The sequence below is a fragment of the Cardiocondyla obscurior genome, linkage group LG12 (genome assembly GCF_019399895.1).
Source record: "Cardiocondyla obscurior isolate alpha-2009 linkage group LG12, Cobs3.1, whole genome shotgun sequence".
Classification (NCBI taxonomy): domain Eukaryota; kingdom Metazoa; phylum Arthropoda; class Insecta; order Hymenoptera; family Formicidae; genus Cardiocondyla; species Cardiocondyla obscurior.
In genome coordinates this window covers 5871151-5886979 of record NC_091875.1, presented here as the reverse complement: position 1 = coordinate 5886979, position 15829 = coordinate 5871151, and the positions used below count along the sequence as shown (strand labels likewise).

Sequence of the window (15829 nt, the reverse complement as noted above, 5' to 3'; positions counted from 1 at the left end):
CAGCTCACTTGTTGCCGCTAGAGTAATAATAACTTAATAAACTTTAATATAATTACATGTCCTGTAGCTATATGAAATGCACCACGCAAAGGTTAAAAGACTGCGTTTTATTTCGTATAAAAAAGTACAAAATTATATTCTTATATGTATGTACATAATAATACATAGTTAAGAGATATCTACAAGGATACTCGAAGTGATTTGCCATGCCGCAATTCTCCATGTCATACTAAAATCTTTTATTTAATTCATTTTCATTCTCGCATCAGTTGTATAAATAAATGCATGATCTCTAAAATTCATCATCGTGTCCATACTATATTTTTTTTTTACCATTAATATTTTATTATTAAACATTCATTATCTCGTGCAAAATAATATTAACATACAGATCTATACGTTTAAATTCTTTTCTCCTAAGCTGGCGAAACAATGAACAAATTAAACTAATTTTAATTCATATTTCAGATCTTGGAATACGGACAAAAAAAAGGAAAAAAAAAAAACAAAAGGAAATAGAGTGTGACCAGGATAATGTTCCATTTGATGGTTCAAGGGACTAATTAATACGTTAAGAGAGTAGAGTCGTCGATGGAATCGTTGCTGTCGGAGTTACTCTCGGCAGCATCCACAAAGGCCGTCGAGAGATCGCCGGCCAGCTTGCTAACGGATCCAGAGGTCACGTCGTACATGAAGATTTCCTTGTCACCCTGACCGTCGCCGTCTCTCGGCCTAAAACACCGCAGTGAATCCAAGTGAAAGCGCGTAGCCTCGTGAATTCCTTGACTTTCGAGCGGATTCGCGAGACGCGGGCAAGCGTCGATTATAATAACAGCGACAAGAGAATGTTAAGGAGTTAATGAAGCAAGTGGTCAATCGGCAACGATACATATAACTTGAGAACTGAGAGAAAGTGAAAATGTTAAAATTGCGAGTGTCATTACCGCGAAACTATAAATCTGCGACACGTTCAGGAAATTAGTTAAAATAGTTTTAATATACCGGACAGACAGTACATTTAAATAAAATAAAATATTCTAACAAACGGTGGAAACGGATTTAAATAATTTTGATGTTACAGTAGAATTTAATTACCCGTAAAAAAAAAAATAAAACTAACAAAGAAAATTTTATTTTACAGATACATGTTAATCATTTGCAATCCAAGAACAATTAACTATAACTTTCATGGAAATTCAAGTCGATCAAACGTTTATCTTGCTGCGTCATGTTATCGACTTTCATTGAACATGCAGACAGAAAATGATGAAATGATGTAACGTATCGGTTTTTAGAAAGTGGCTGAGAAACTGCATATCGAAAATTGCTTCTAAGTATTAAAAAAAAAAAAAAATAATAAAAAAATAAAAAAAAATTGATAATCGCATTGCAGCTTATTACGCATGCATGCATTATCAAATACTTAATTTTAATGATACTTACATTGTCACCAGGAGTACGACGGACTGCTTTTGTGGCTCGGTGCGACTCTCCTGCTCAAGCCACTTCTTGTAGTTCTCCGCAGTGGGCTTTTTCACGAGCTGCTTCAGGGTGTCACCGGCGAGAAACTTGACCGGCTGTGCGTCGCCAACGGCCTTCCTACCACGCCGCTGCGATTCTGCGATTTCTTTCCCCTCGCCGGGAAAGTCGTAGTCGACGGGTGCCAGAACCACGACACTTGATATTTTACGGCCGTTGAGCTCCGGCACGTCCGGTATCGGAAAGGACGAGCCGCTCACTTTAAGCGGCAAGTAACGATTGTATTGTGCGGCATCCCCGCGCGCTCCCACGGCTACCGGCTCGAGCCGGGTCGCATCGTCCCGTATATGCTGCTCCGCCACCGCCCGGCCTTGCTCCGTATTGGGATCAAAGCGTACTACTTTCATCTCCACGCCGCCGGGTCGCAAGGTGGCCTGCTCGAACTTGGTCGGGCCGTTGTTGCTGCCGGCTACCGGGACCAGGCTCGTCGTCGACTTTCTGAACATTATCTTCGACGGCCTCTTAGCAATCGCTGGCACGGGCTCGCTACCCGCGGCAATCGCTGCTCCACCTCCGGCGCCGTAGAAATTTGCCAGAGCTTCCGGCGGTAGTTTCTCGATTGGAATATCGCCGATCTTGTCGTAATCGAGGATCTGGATGTCGGCGTTGCCTAAAATGCCGGAGCTTAGAAGCTGCTCCCTGATGTCGTCCGGCACTTCGTCTGGCAGATTCGCGATGTTCTCCTTGATCTTGGCCGCCTTGTTCGGCGAGAGCGTCGTGGTGGTCGGCGCCTCGGTGGTCGTGGTGGTCGTCGTCGTGGTCGTGGTCGTAGTCGTCGGCAGGAACGTTCTAGCGGTCGACGGAGAGTTAAACTCTTCCGAGGGACTCACCGGTGTCGCGTAGATCTTCTGCGTGGGATTGTTTTGGAATAGCGGCCGGCCCCATATCGATTGCTGCTGAGAGAAAGTGCTTTGCGGCCGTTGTTGCGATGCCGGAAGATTCTGCGAGAAGATACTCGGCTGACTGTTCTGATGGGGCTGATGTTTCGTGTTTAATTGCTGCGTGTTTAACTGTTGATTGTCACCGGAGATAAAATGATTCGCCGGGTTCCCAGAGAGTTGCTGGGAATCGTGAAGGGCATTGAACGGTTGCGCGGAGACGAACTGGTTCTGGGAGACGTCGGGAAACGCCGTCGGCTGCAATAATGTGGGATTTGGCGGAAACGGACCAGGATGAAGAGGATTTTCTCGGATCGCGTAATGCTGCTCCAGCTTCGGCACGGCCTTGAAGATTTCACCCGCTGGTCGTTCCGGTGGTAATTGCGGCGGTAATTGCTGCTGCAACTGTGGCTGTAATTGCGGCGGTAATTGCGGTTGTTGAAGCTGCGCCTGATTATATTTAAACTGCGTGCGATACCGTTGCTGTTCCTGAAGAAGCTTCAGCTCCTGCTCCTGCTTCCGCCTGCGTTGTTCTTGCAAGCGCTGCAATTCTTGCACCCGCTGCTGCTCCTGCAGACGCTGCTGCTCTTGAAGCCTCTGGTGTTCTTGCTGCCGCTGATGCTCCTGCTGCCGCTGCTGCTCCAGTAACCTTTGCTGCTCGATCTGCCTCTGTTGTTCCAAGAATCGCTGATGTTCCTGATGTCTTTGCTGCTCGTGCTGCCGTTGGTGCTCACGCTGCTTTAAAAGTTCTTGTTGCCGTCGTTGCTCGTGATAACGTTGCTTCTCCAACTCCTGCTGTTTAAACGGAGGCAGTGACTGTTGCGGAAGCTCCGCGTTGAAATTGTTCGGTCTAGACAGCGGCTGCGAAGGCTCCGAATTAAAACCGCTGGGTCTGGCCGGTAATGACTGCTGAGGCGGTTCCGCGAAGTTACCATTCTGCAACGGCCGATTTTGCACGTGAACGCTCTGATGCGATACCGATAGTGCGGGCGGAAATCCTGGTTGCGGTGGATGATTAATGTTAACGTGATGCGGCGGTGGGCCGAAACTGTTGAACGTCTCACGCTGCTGTATCTCCGGAAGTCCCTGAATCGTTATGGGATGTCGTTGCAACGGTCTTGAAGGCGATGGCGGTGGCGGCGGCGGCGGATTCCTCAAGGATTGCTGAGATGAAAACGCTTGATGATGCGGCGGCTGCAGAGGTGGTGGCAGTTGCTGCTGCTGCTGCTGCAAGAACGTCGTTGCCTGCGATTGCGGCGGGAACGAGTTGATAATACGCTGCTGTGGGAATGCAGGCGGCACTCGCGGAGGCTGCGGCGGCTGCAACGGCTGATACGGGCCATGCTGTCTCTTCGGCGCCCCCGGAGACGTCGTGGGCTTGCTTACGGGTTGCTGAGCGCTATTTCCGGGTGTCTCCTGGTCGCTGCGCTTGCTGTGGCTGTTGGGCGGCACTTGATCGGTGCCGAAAGTCACGCGGATACCACTGCTACCGGAATGATATACCTCGCTGTCCGGACGAATGATAGTGCGTAAAGTCGTTGACGGTTCCGGAAGTGGTGCCGGTGTCGCCGTGTACGTCGGCTCTTCCGCGTATGGCGCAGAGTTTTCCGGCTTGATCTCTTCGTGTTCTTCGACCGGCGTCAACGCGGGAATCGGCGGATCGTAAACAACGCGCGTTTTATCCCCGTAGACTTTTTTCTTCTCGTATTTCACGTAGAATACTTGAATAGGCTCCTTAGTAGGTCGCGACTGGGGAAGAAGCGGCGGTGGTACCGGAGTGGGAAGAGATTCATTAGATTCTTTGATAATGATTTCGATGATCGGCTCGGGCTCTGTCGGATAGTAGCTCGACGGGGTTTCTTCGTACAAATCGTCGTTTTTCGGGCTCGCCAAAGGATTGTACAATGGATCTCTTTGAGAGTATTGTACTATCGGTTCCATTTGAACCGCATACGGCGGCAGTCGACCACCCTTTCGTAGAAAGAGCTGCTGGCGTTTATCACGGTTTTTCGATGACGAGCTCTCTTCTTTGGCGAAAATCGCGACGACGAGAAGCGTCGCCGTGAAGAGCCTCTGAAAAAGAAAAAAAAAATTAGTGTATTAAAAAAAAAAAATGCGTTGATTTCTCAAGCTCCGATAAAATTACAATTATCTTAATTATCTCTTTGACACTTTCTTCTAGAAGATGCGTACTTGCCGTAATTTAATTTACTGACCGTCTGTGTTAACGTTTTAAACTGATTAGCATAGGCGGCGATAATAGAAACGTAAGAAAAAGAAGACTTAATGCGCTCTGATAACCGAGTAACCCGCTTAATATAACCAGAAAACTCATCGGAGGCCTTAACGGGCTTCGAACCGATTGGTATGCTAGCGAGAATCAAGAAACAGTTAACCTGATAAGCGATTCCCAGTTGCGATCCTGTTCTGGATATGGTAAGATCGACTTACAACATATCGGACGATTCCCGTTTCTCTAAAACCGATTTAGTTCCGAAATTACTGCTACTAACAGATTACAACAGATTAATTAACTTCCGTATGCTTAACTGCATTCTACTTGACGATTTTTTATCTCGTGATTAAATAATACGTATATTCTTCTTAGATAAATAATTTTTTTTTAATTATTTAATATTTATTTAAATTATATAATATTAATTTAAAATTTATTAAACAAAATTAAATTAATAATTTTTTATATTTTAACTAAGCTATTTTTATGCATAATTAAAAGAAAAAATTCTGTTTTACTCAATAAAATGTGTGCCTGTATTATCCATTCGACTGATTCTTTCGAGAAGTGGGTGAAAGAAAAAAAAAAAAAAAAGAAAGAGGATCAAAGTTTAAGACCGGTGCACCGCCGCGTTTCACCTCGAGAATTCGGTGCCTCTCTCGATGCTGGTTAACATATTTGAATGAGGCCCCCGAGCACCTTTTTCACACGAGGCGAGTCCACCTCGGGCGTCGCGAGGTCGGTCGAGAGAAAAGCAATCTCAGGCATGACATGAACATGATTAAACGGGCATCGATCCCCGTGGAACGATTAGCGGTCGTATCGTTGCCGGTCGCGTTTACCACGATTTATTAGAGCACTTTCCCCCGTGCGTGAGAGCTGATACGCTCGCTGATTACAAATCATAGAACCGAGAGGGTTTCGCGGTACCGTGCGCGACATGCTTATTACAATGAAAGTATGAGTAACTCTCGGCCCGAAGCGGCCCATCCGCCCTTCTCGCACCCTGTTATAATTACCAGCTTGGCGAACCGCATTGCTGCGATCGTTCCTCGAGCTTTTCCTCGTAACAAAAAGTTCACGCACTTCCTACCGGCCGATTATTCGTGTTAGATGCGGGTGACTCGCGACATGACACCGCTCGAGACTATCGGACGTGCTTGGATGAACGATACCGAGCGAAACCTCGCATGGGAACTGAGGACAGATCGGGCCTGGGGGCCCATTTCTCCCTACCCGGTGCCACCACCACCGGCGGCCTCCGCTCTTCAAGAAGCTCCTCTCTAATATCGAAGACGGTAGAGCAGCACCTTTCTCCGAGGGAGCCCCCCTCGACACTCGTCTCGCTGGTGTTTAACGTCCAACGTACACGTAAACGCGTACACAAATGAAAACGGTGGAGAGAGGGGAGAGAGAGAAAAAAAAAAAAAAAGGAAAGAGAAGATATGCAGCGTGGAATGTATCTTCTTCATACGTACAACTTTCTTCGAATCTGACCGACCAAGCGATCGGTCATGGTGGGGACGTCATACTAAGCATCTTTACTTTTCCGCGACCTCCAAGGCCCATCGAAACCGAAACTCACCTTTCCTCCTCTTCTCAACGAGGAGCCGTTCAACGAGAGAGCGCGATGGGTCTTAACGCCGCTGGACTGAAGCGGGAGCCGAGGTAGATTACTTTCGCTACGGTACTAAGCTTCGTTAAACCGCAACTTCCTCAAGGTAAGTGATCGTTTCCGATCCGTTCGATGATTCTAGTTCGAGAAAGGATACGGTCAATTCAAATGTCATTGTGGGTCGTGCAACGATTGTCCGAACTGGACGCTCTCGCTCGCGATCGGTCATCTCGACGAATACGATTCAGACGGACGCAATTATAATATCATTAGCATTTCTAAGCCCGTTAATACGAACCTTGCCTCTCTTAGAATAATAGTCGCCGCTTTCATGAATATATAACAGGTTGCATGTTGCTGCCGACGAATTCTATGCAATCGCCGTTAATTTCGTATAAGCGCAAGGACTACTTTTCTATTCTTATAGAATATATTTCACAATGGAGAGCGCGATAACGCAGATGGTTGACAAAGATTGATCGCGCCGCTGCATCGCGCGGCACAATGACGATCAATCTTCTCTTTTTGCAGACGCACTTTCAAAATAACTTTTAAAAAACTATTATCTGCGAAGAATTAGACCTTTAACAAGCTGAACGATCTCCTGATTTAAGTTATAAATATTTTAAACGATATGACCCGCACGGGGATCTCGTCTCTTTCTCACTTTTTTTTTAGAAGAGATTCCGCGCGATGCAAGTTGTTATTTAGATCCTCTTACGTCAACGTATGACGGATGATCTGACCTGATAAATTACACAGAACATTTTTCCGAGCATAATGTCGAAGTTGCCAGGTGTGAGGTAACTCGCTCGTAAGAAATCACACACAGGAGATTGTATACAAGTTATGCTCGCCGTTGCGAAAGGTGTAGATTCAGTAGAGCAATTGAACGAGATGACCCGCCAGAGACCTCCCCCCAGGTTGCAAAAGTGCCCGGTAACGTTCCGCAGAAATCTCGCGCTGCACATTTGCGCAACCCGCTTATGCTCCAGATCGGCCAGATCATCGAAGTTGATGATTTTCTATCGGTTTATTTTTCAAGCGGTGAGTTTATTTCTCAGAGAAAAGTCAGATCGCTCGGAGCGAAAAAAAAATAAAAATAATAAAAAAAAAAAAAGAAATAGAGGTCCTCCGTTACGCTAGAAACAGCCTGCAGGCAGAATCGTATAATTTCGAAAGTCGTAAGAGAATCCATGATCGCTATTCCCGTTTTTTTTTTTTCTCTTTTCCTCAATATCGATGTTCATTAATTTCGGCACTAACCGATGTCCGGCATCGACGATACCGGGCAATTTAAGTCTTCGGGCATCGAGATTGGACATCGCGCGTCCTACTTGCGAACTTTCACTTATACGTTGGCGTAAGAGGGTCCGAAGAGCAGCCGGCAGGCACGAAGATGATGAATACAGGATCCATCTGTCCGCCCGGGAGGGTCACTGATCCGAGCCAAGGCGATATTTCACGCTGACTTATCGCCGTTTCGCCGGGAAACGATATCGTTCTTGCACCGTCCTCCTAAGCGTATATAATTCGCACGCGAGAACAATTTATCACTTTTCCGCGACACTACGCGGGTCGACACGGTGTATCTTATTTCTAATCTGTTTACTCGCTCGACCCGATGTTTTCCGAAGAAGATCTCTCTTTCGAAACGTGACAAACATTGTCGCGTAATCACCCAACTTTCCATTCATTACAAAGTTAATTACTTAATTTCCGATATCAAATAGTTTTATAATTCAATTGCAAAATTTAAATCTCACCGCTAAAATGGAGGTTATTCGGTGTAAGGTAAGAGAAAGGCGAGCTCCCGTCATTTTTATACTACTTGAAGTGCGAGTGTCATCTGAAAAATTCTCGGAATAAAATACAAATGTCACTTGCATAACATATGTCATACGTTAAATAGAAAGTTCCAGTCCTTCTATAAATACAGACGAAGTTCTTCCGGGTTCCATCGAAATAGTTGATTTTTATAGATTAATAGATAAATGCCTCTCTAAAAAAAAACAAAAAAAAACAAACCTGCAAAAATCATTCGTCCCGATGTAAAATATTTTAGCGAAGTTTAGCCATTTATTCAGAAAATACTTTAATATAAAACTCGGAGTTTATTTCATTTAAAAAAAATCCCACGATCCCGCTTTTATTATTTCACAGAACAAGCCTGTCGTTTCATACATTTTCCCGGAATGGTTAGAACTTTCCACTTAACGCATAACGTACGAATAATTTTTGCACTTCGTTTCAAGAACTTTTGAACGTGACCTTCGTGAATATATAATTAATAACGATAAAAGTAATACAGCTGCGTTTTATTCTAGGTCTCGAGATAGTACTGTTCGCAATCCGCGATATCCTGTTGATGTAAATCGCAGGAAATGTTGTACAACAAGTACTAAACGTCCGCCTAGTAGGAAAACTATGTTTCGCGTAGAAACGACACTTTCTAATCGCTCTACAATACGACCACCGCAATAATATTTAATTAAATCGATCCTCGGCCCCGAGATCAGTTTTTACTCGAGTTTAACGACCCTTCGTTGTACCTGCGTCTTACGCATTACGCGCGCCTCCTCGTATTATGTTAATACGCGATTATTGTGCCCGACATCGAGCCGCCATTCACGCACCGGATGAGCGTGGAATTCTCGCTCTTGAGAGCCCAACATTTGTCGCCGAGGTATCTCGCGATTGCGAGACCGATTCCCGTAACAGCGATGGTAAAAGATTGCGAATTTGATTCTCCCAGTTCTCACGAAAGCGCGAAGGATACGATCCTTTTATACGCGCGCTAACGATATACGATTCTTCGAGAGCAGCCCCGCTCATGAGCAATAACGTAACTGCTGAAGAGTGAAAGTGCCGCAAAGTGGGACGCCACCGGGAATAGCGCTCGCTCTTATAATTAATAAACAAAGCCCCGCAAACGGTTCTCATCGTTACTCGACTCCTCTGCATTCAATGCGACAATTTTTTTTTTTTACAGGACCTTGCCGCGCGCTTCTTATCCATTTTTTTTCTGGCTGACGATCGAGACCTTTCTCACGCCCGGCTTTTTATTAATTTCGCGCGATCGTTAGAGGGTAACCGGTGCAACGAATCAACGAAAATTTACGGTGCTCAAGTTCGCCGTTGAAAATTAGTATAACGAAGCAGCCGCGCTCGATGGTTTCTTAATTATTTCGTTAATTCCAAGCCCGCACATTTGCGGTAATCCGATTATCACGATGCGATACGAATTACTCGTCCGCGGCGACCCGATTCATAATGTGGAAAATTCTCACTTATGTTTTCAACGTGAGAGATCTATTTCATAAGCCGCATAGGTGTTGCACGCCATAGGCGTTAATCCGCGAGTGCGAGTCTAATTAAAGAACAGAACCGACCGAAACTGACACGCGATGTAATGCGTTCATATATTACGCGGTGACTTTTATTGCCAGAAAGATTTACAGAGTGATAAACGCTGTTCTTCTTCTCATTTCTTATTATTTTTTTTTTTTTCTTACTTTCGTTCTTTCTTTTTTTCTTCTTTTAATTAGGATTTAGAACGTCTGGGTTGCAGCTACGGCCGCGGAGAGAGGCTCTAAACGGCATTCCCGATAAGTGTCGGCAGTATAAGCGGAAAATGCATAACTGCGTTATATAATTACACACCGCCGGAGCCGTATCAGACGAAAAATTGCCCGTAATTGACGTTACGCCCGATGCACTTTCTATTTCAGGCGCGACGGATTCTCACCTCGCGGTCCGCCGCGATATTCGGGGTCTCTGCCGGGAAGAAAATCCGCTCCCCCCCCAATCGTCCCCCGGGTGACGGACTGAAGAATACCGAACGGCCGGATTTTCCGAGCACGCCGGCGGCGTTATCACGGTCAATTTAATAAATCATAAAGAAGCGTGAAGAATAATAAGCATTAACTTTCACCGGCGGCTAAATCACTCGTGCCGCCACTAACGCGCGCGTATATCAGGCGAGGATCCGCGGTGGCCCCCGCGAATCAGCCGAACGGACGGTGCCGTCCCGTTACTTTTACGAGATTAAAATAAATCGCGGAAAATGCCCCGCGCGTATACCGGAATTTATAAATACCGTGGCCGCGCGAAAATCCACCGTGCACGTGCTACACTTTCCATTTCACGTGCAATAAATCAGGTATACGTCTCGCGTGCATGCGGGAATGCACGTCGCGCAACGCAACGTGGACTTTCTAATAAATAATTTCCGATAATAATAGATGAAAAAGGAAGATACGGGGTGGACGGTACGAGATCGCAGACAGGCGAAAATGGGTAAATCGCAAAGACGACCAGCGAGAGAAATTGTCCCCCCGTGATGTTTCGAAGGAGCGAGTGCCACGCGATCGAATGAGTATTCGTGAACGCGAGGGAAAGATATTTTATCACGGTCTCGCGATCGGTGCCCGATGGAAGCGAGATGCGAGGCTGTTTCAGCTCAGCTGTTTGTTCGGCGCGGCGCAACAATGGCCGCTATCTCGGTTACGTGCACATGCAGAACCTGCGCGAAGGCTCGTGTGACGCTCGACGGAATCTTCAGGGTCCTAGACGCGTACGGCTGGCTGCTAGACTCGTATGTCGTGGTACGTAATCGAACAAGGAAAATACCTTTTGGCGTCACCCGGCATGCCGGTCCGTCCGAGTCCCGTCGTCCTCCGGTACCAATCCGTGGGATAGGTTACGGCGATCGCGTCCGATGAACGTCGCACGTATCCTCCGTTCGCCTCGTCCTCGGCTTTATTCCCGGGTGGAGCGACGAGATCGATATTGAAACCCGGCGAATCCATTGCAGGATTTCTTCCAAGAGCAACTATGGCAGAGGCTACCGAACAGCTGGAGGAGCACCCTGCGGTACGTGTCGCCCGACGAGTTCGGCGACTGGTTGACTGCCGACATCTCGCGGTGAGTAATCTTACTTCGACGCCGCATCGCTTCCTTACCAATTAAAAAAAAATTTGAAATTGTTCAGTAGATAAAACTTCTTCTTACGCGCCTCAAGTCGCGACGCAAGTCCGTCGGAATTTAATTTTATATCATAAACGCGAACATATTGTTTGACGAAACGATTTATCTTTGCAGCTCGCGCGTGTGGCCATTGTCGCTGCTCGCGCTTCGGCAGACCGCGAAAAGCTTGCAATTGAACAGGGATCACCGAAGTGACGAAAGCACCTGGCGATGTCGCGGAAGGGAAGAGTCCGAATGCAGTTCCGTTTTAAACGATGTCGGCGACGGATTACGCGAGACGCGCGTCTCGAGCGAGCACGACGGTCTCTTTCTGAAGCACGTTAAGATAAAGAAACGACACGAGATACATCAAATGGCGCAGGTATGGCTGGCTTGTATTTCCGAGTGCATTGCCTTCAGAGAATATTTATTAACGTAAGAGTTTGACTTTTGCACAGATATGCGCGGACTGTACGCGAGAGTCCAATGCCAAGTGCATCGTAGACGTTGGAGCCGGCGTTGGTCATCTGGCTCGATCCTTAGCGTTTAAATATCGCCTGCACGTAGCGTGCATCGAACAAGACGTAAAACTCTCCCAGCAAGCCAGGTAATCGTATCAGCGATATCTCTGCTTATTCCGAACGTTATTAATAATCCACGGACGTTCTTGTCGTCCCTTCGTTATTATTTCTGAACATATTTTTTTATTCCAGAAAGTGGGACAACGAATTGTTAACGACCCTGTCGAAACATTCGCCCGACCTGCCAGCGCATACACCGCACCACGTATCGATCAAACTGGAAAATATTAATTCGAACCAGTTGAAGACGACCGAGGATATGCGACGAGTTTTCTCCGACAATTTCAATCTAGACGAGAAGGACTTTGGATTTGGTATTGTAGGATTGCATCCCTGTGGAGATTTAGCAGCGACGTTATTGAAACTATACGCATCTCAATGCGAAGCAAGATTTATTTGCATTGTAGGATGTTGCTACATGAAGCTGACACTGGAGTACGTATACGAGATACAAAGTATATAGATAAGAGTAACGTTCATGGCAAGTTATAAATTTAATAATATCTGCATTGGAATTTATGAATGATAAATTGATAAATATCTAAAAGTAAAATGCATTTCTGCGATCAAGATTGTGAGAGTAGAAAGTACATCGTTTATAATTGATGTAAATTTTTTTTTATTCATTTTAATTTGTTTTATCTATTTATCTTGCAATTGTTCTACTTATTATCAAAGATATATTCATGTACAACGTTATGATTGTGAGATTATGACTGCGCTAAATAACAGAATACGTTTAGAAATTCATCAGATGCCTCAAATGGATATCCACTCAGTAAATATCTGTCGTCGTTTACAAAACGCAAGTTATCTTATACATCGTTGGAAGTGGCGTGTCATGCTATAGAAAGCTACTGCGACAAGTTAAAGACCGGCAACTACGAGGATTTAATAGTTGAGTATTGTATTTCAAAGCGATAATGACTCGTTATTAATATGTTAATTATTATTTTTAGGTACATGCTTATAGAGCTGCTCTAGAAACTATTTTGATAAAACGGAACAGCGAACTACGTCGCACTCAAGTGAAGAACGTTAAAGTGACAAAATCTGTTACATTCGAACAGTTAAGTAAAGTCTATTACGATTGTCAAAGTTTTTTGTGTTATAGCAACAATTTAACGTAATTATCTTTTCTTTTTTAGATATTGCACGGCAGCGACCGCGAATTTCGATCTGAATTACCAGCCTAAAGATTCAGATTTTCAGAATCCGCAAATAATATCTTATCTAAGTCAATGGCAGCGGATCGTGATATTCGGAGCGTTACGTATAATGCTGGCCCCTTTAGTAGAGACCGTAGTATTACTGGATAGATTCTTGTTTCTATCCGAAAATTATTTATCTCCAACACTGAAGCCAATTTTCGATCCCAGATTGTCTCCCCGAAATCTTTTGTTGTTCTCGACGAAAATTGCCGAATCGTTCCATTGATTAGGTTCTCATTTAACATTTTTTATTAACATTAAATTAAAAGGGAAATTTATTATTAGATTAAATACATTAAGCATATTTTCCGCGTATTTAGATTGCATGCAGCTCTGTAATGAGCGTATTTTTATTTAATATTTTCTTCGATTATTCTGTGCATCCTGAATAATGCTACTTCTCATGAAAATTCATAGACAAGGAAGCTTCAATAAGAACGGGTTGTATGTCGCGCGATGACCGATGGACCAATCAACGGCGCCGGCCATGTTAGTCCGTGTTTTGTGGCGCTACCGGCAGAGGACATCGCGGTAGCCGGTCGCGACTCGGACGAGCGTTGACGTTCCCTCCGACGAGATCCAGTTTCCTTTAAGCCGCTCTCGCGCGTTTGTCTGTTCTCGTCGTGTCGTGCGTCCTACCGATTATTATTTTCTCCTCCTCCCCCCTTTCCCGTCCGCGTACACGAGATCGTCGGCACGGTGTTGGAGGTATCGCGGGCGGTATACACAACACGCTCGTGTCGCCGTCGCCGCTGTCGTTGTTGTGCCGTAGTCGTCGTCATCGCCGCCGTCGTCGCAGTCGCTGTCGCCGTCGTGCAGCGTCGAGTGCCCCGTTTCAAACGCATCGCCCGGTGTACAACGGAGGATGGCATTCAACGGAGACGGCCCTCACTCCAAGAGGCAACGGCTGGAGGAGTCCGGGCACAGGGTGAGTGTGCACACGTACTATTGTCGCGCGTCGCGTCGCGTCGCAACGGGACGCGATGGTCCGGCTCCGCGTTTTCGCCGCCCGAGCTCTCGTCGGCGAGGGACCGCGGGCTCGCCGTGCTCGGCAACGAGAAGGAAGAAGCGCGTCGCCATTTATCGGCGTAATGATCGTGGGGCACGGCGCGATGCGCGCGTGTCTCGCCGCGCGCCACCGTGGGCTTTGTAGCGACGCGCGGGGCGCCATTTACCCGCGGGTGCCGACGCACGGCCACGGTGTCAACCGTATGCTGTGCATCGCGACGCATCGCCGGCGTGCTCCGCTCGTGGCTTGATAACAATTCGCTCGGCCGGGACGACAGTCGAAGGGCGATCGGACGATCGCTGGACGCGAGTATCGCGATGCCCCCTTTCCGCGCCACCCTCCCCCTCGCCCAGCTTGTTGCCATGAAAAAGACGCGGCCCCCCCTGGTCCGTCTAAACTATTCGTCGAGCTTTTAAAACTCGCGGCAACTTCATTAGGTTGATAGATCCGCGGCGCCGAGAAAAACTGGCGATTTTTTATTAACGAAAAAGAACATCCGTTTCGGTATTTTTTGATTTTTTATGCCAATTACGGCATTTGCGCTGAAACACGCAATTTTTATTTTATTAATTAACACGAGGGTATTAAAGACGAAGAAAAAGAAAAGCGTATGCGATCGTTCATCTTTAAGTAACTTCTTTTTATTACGATATACGAAGTAAATACTCTCTGAAAATGCGAGACAATCGCGTCTGACTTCACAGAAAGTAAAATATTTCACTATCAACCGTCCCGATCAGGAAATAGAAAACAACTTTTGTACGTTAAACAGCACGCTTCATTCAATGTTCGTCTTATCTAAGAGATACATACGTATAAGCAATATATTTATGTCGTATGTTCTGTTACTGATTTTTTTTTTTACGAACTTCTTTAAAGTAAAAAAAAATCTTTTTTTTTTATTAAGAAGCAGAAATTTTTGCAGCTTATGTACGAATGAGAGAATAATTTTAATTAAAAATAAGATTCCAATTTAAAGTTATCACATTATAAGTGCCAGACGATATTTTCGCGTTCTTCAAAATAATATTAGAATGCATAATCAGGTTTCTGTGCTGCTCGAACCCTAAATTGAAATTCTGCGGATTGTAGAGATAACAATTTATATATGCGACGTGCAAGACCGGGGTTGACTCTCGTCGAGTGCATCGAAAAGTTAATTATGTCTATGTTTGTTAACTCGCTATATTCGCCTCGCTTGCATTCGTATTTCGATGCCACGTGAAATAATTATTAGCGCGGAGCGCCTTGTTTATTCCTCCGCCTCGCTGTACCGAGAACGAACGGAATAATTTAGGCCCACTTTAACGACTCCACGTTCAATTACTTTGTAGACTCTGAAAAATTATCACTTTCAAAACGCGTTAAATAACGTTACGAACTTCGTGCTTAACAGTTTGGAATACCCACACTCGTAACGCGTGTACGCCGAGCAAGATTACAAGTTCGTGCTGTCAGACGTTTATGTCACGTGTCAATTAAGATAATCGAATTCGCTCATACATTCGGTTCGTCGCTGACTCCGAGATGTTCGTAAAGGTTTTTTTTTTTTTCGGGGGGTACGCTTTTGACTGGTAAAATCAATCGAGCATTCCGTGATAATTCGTAAGACACAGCGTTGCAACGGTAACTTGCCCAGACGACGTTTTCCGGTGCCGACAGGTGCGTTATCGTTGTCGCTAACGACGGTGAGCAACGCGAGAACGATACACGTGCGAAACAAAGCTTGCTGCGCGCGGGCGCGTTCCATGGTCGATAATTTCAGACGCACTATCAGCGCGTGATGCGCGGC

The 15829-nt window shown here is 45.8% G+C and overlaps 3 protein-coding genes across 4 annotated transcripts in view; 2 read left to right on the top strand and 1 right to left on the bottom strand.

Moving 5' to 3' along the window:
• Positions 1 to 92: 92 nt before the first annotated feature.
• LOC139106795 (mediator of RNA polymerase II transcription subunit 12) lies at positions 93 to 11153 on the bottom strand. The gene is made up of 3 exons (XM_070663771.1): positions 10901 to 11153; positions 1444 to 4490; positions 93 to 732 (listed from the first exon to the last, which is right to left on the bottom strand). Exons 2-3 carry the CDS (start codon positions 4356 to 4358, stop codon positions 564 to 566), a joined length of 3084 nt encoding a protein of 1027 aa, XP_070519872.1. The 5' UTR covers positions 4359 to 4490; positions 10901 to 11153; the 3' UTR covers positions 93 to 563.
• LOC139106801 (methyltransferase-like protein 25B) lies at positions 9790 to 13318 on the top strand. Its single transcript, XM_070663779.1, has 8 exons — positions 9790 to 10875; positions 11085 to 11194; positions 11372 to 11618; positions 11695 to 11843; positions 11950 to 12252; positions 12561 to 12714; positions 12777 to 12886; positions 12966 to 13318. The coding sequence occupies exons 1-8, from the start codon at positions 10702 to 10704 to the stop codon at positions 13252 to 13254; spliced, it is 1536 nt and encodes a 511-aa protein (XP_070519880.1). The 5' UTR covers positions 9790 to 10701; the 3' UTR covers positions 13255 to 13318.
• Positions 13319 to 13465: 147 nt separating this feature from the next.
• The window catches only part of Sm (heterogeneous nuclear ribonucleoprotein L), a 131813-nt gene continuing 129449 nt past the window's right edge, over positions 13466 to 15829 (top strand). The window contains exon 1 of one of the 2 annotated variants that reach the window (XM_070663777.1): positions 13466 to 13956. In XM_070663777.1, coding sequence (XP_070519878.1) covers positions 13894 to 13956 — 63 coding nt within the window. In that variant the 5' untranslated portion in view covers positions 13466 to 13893. The remainder of the gene's footprint in view (positions 13957 to 15829) is intronic. The other variant, XM_070663778.1, reaches the window with a different exon arrangement.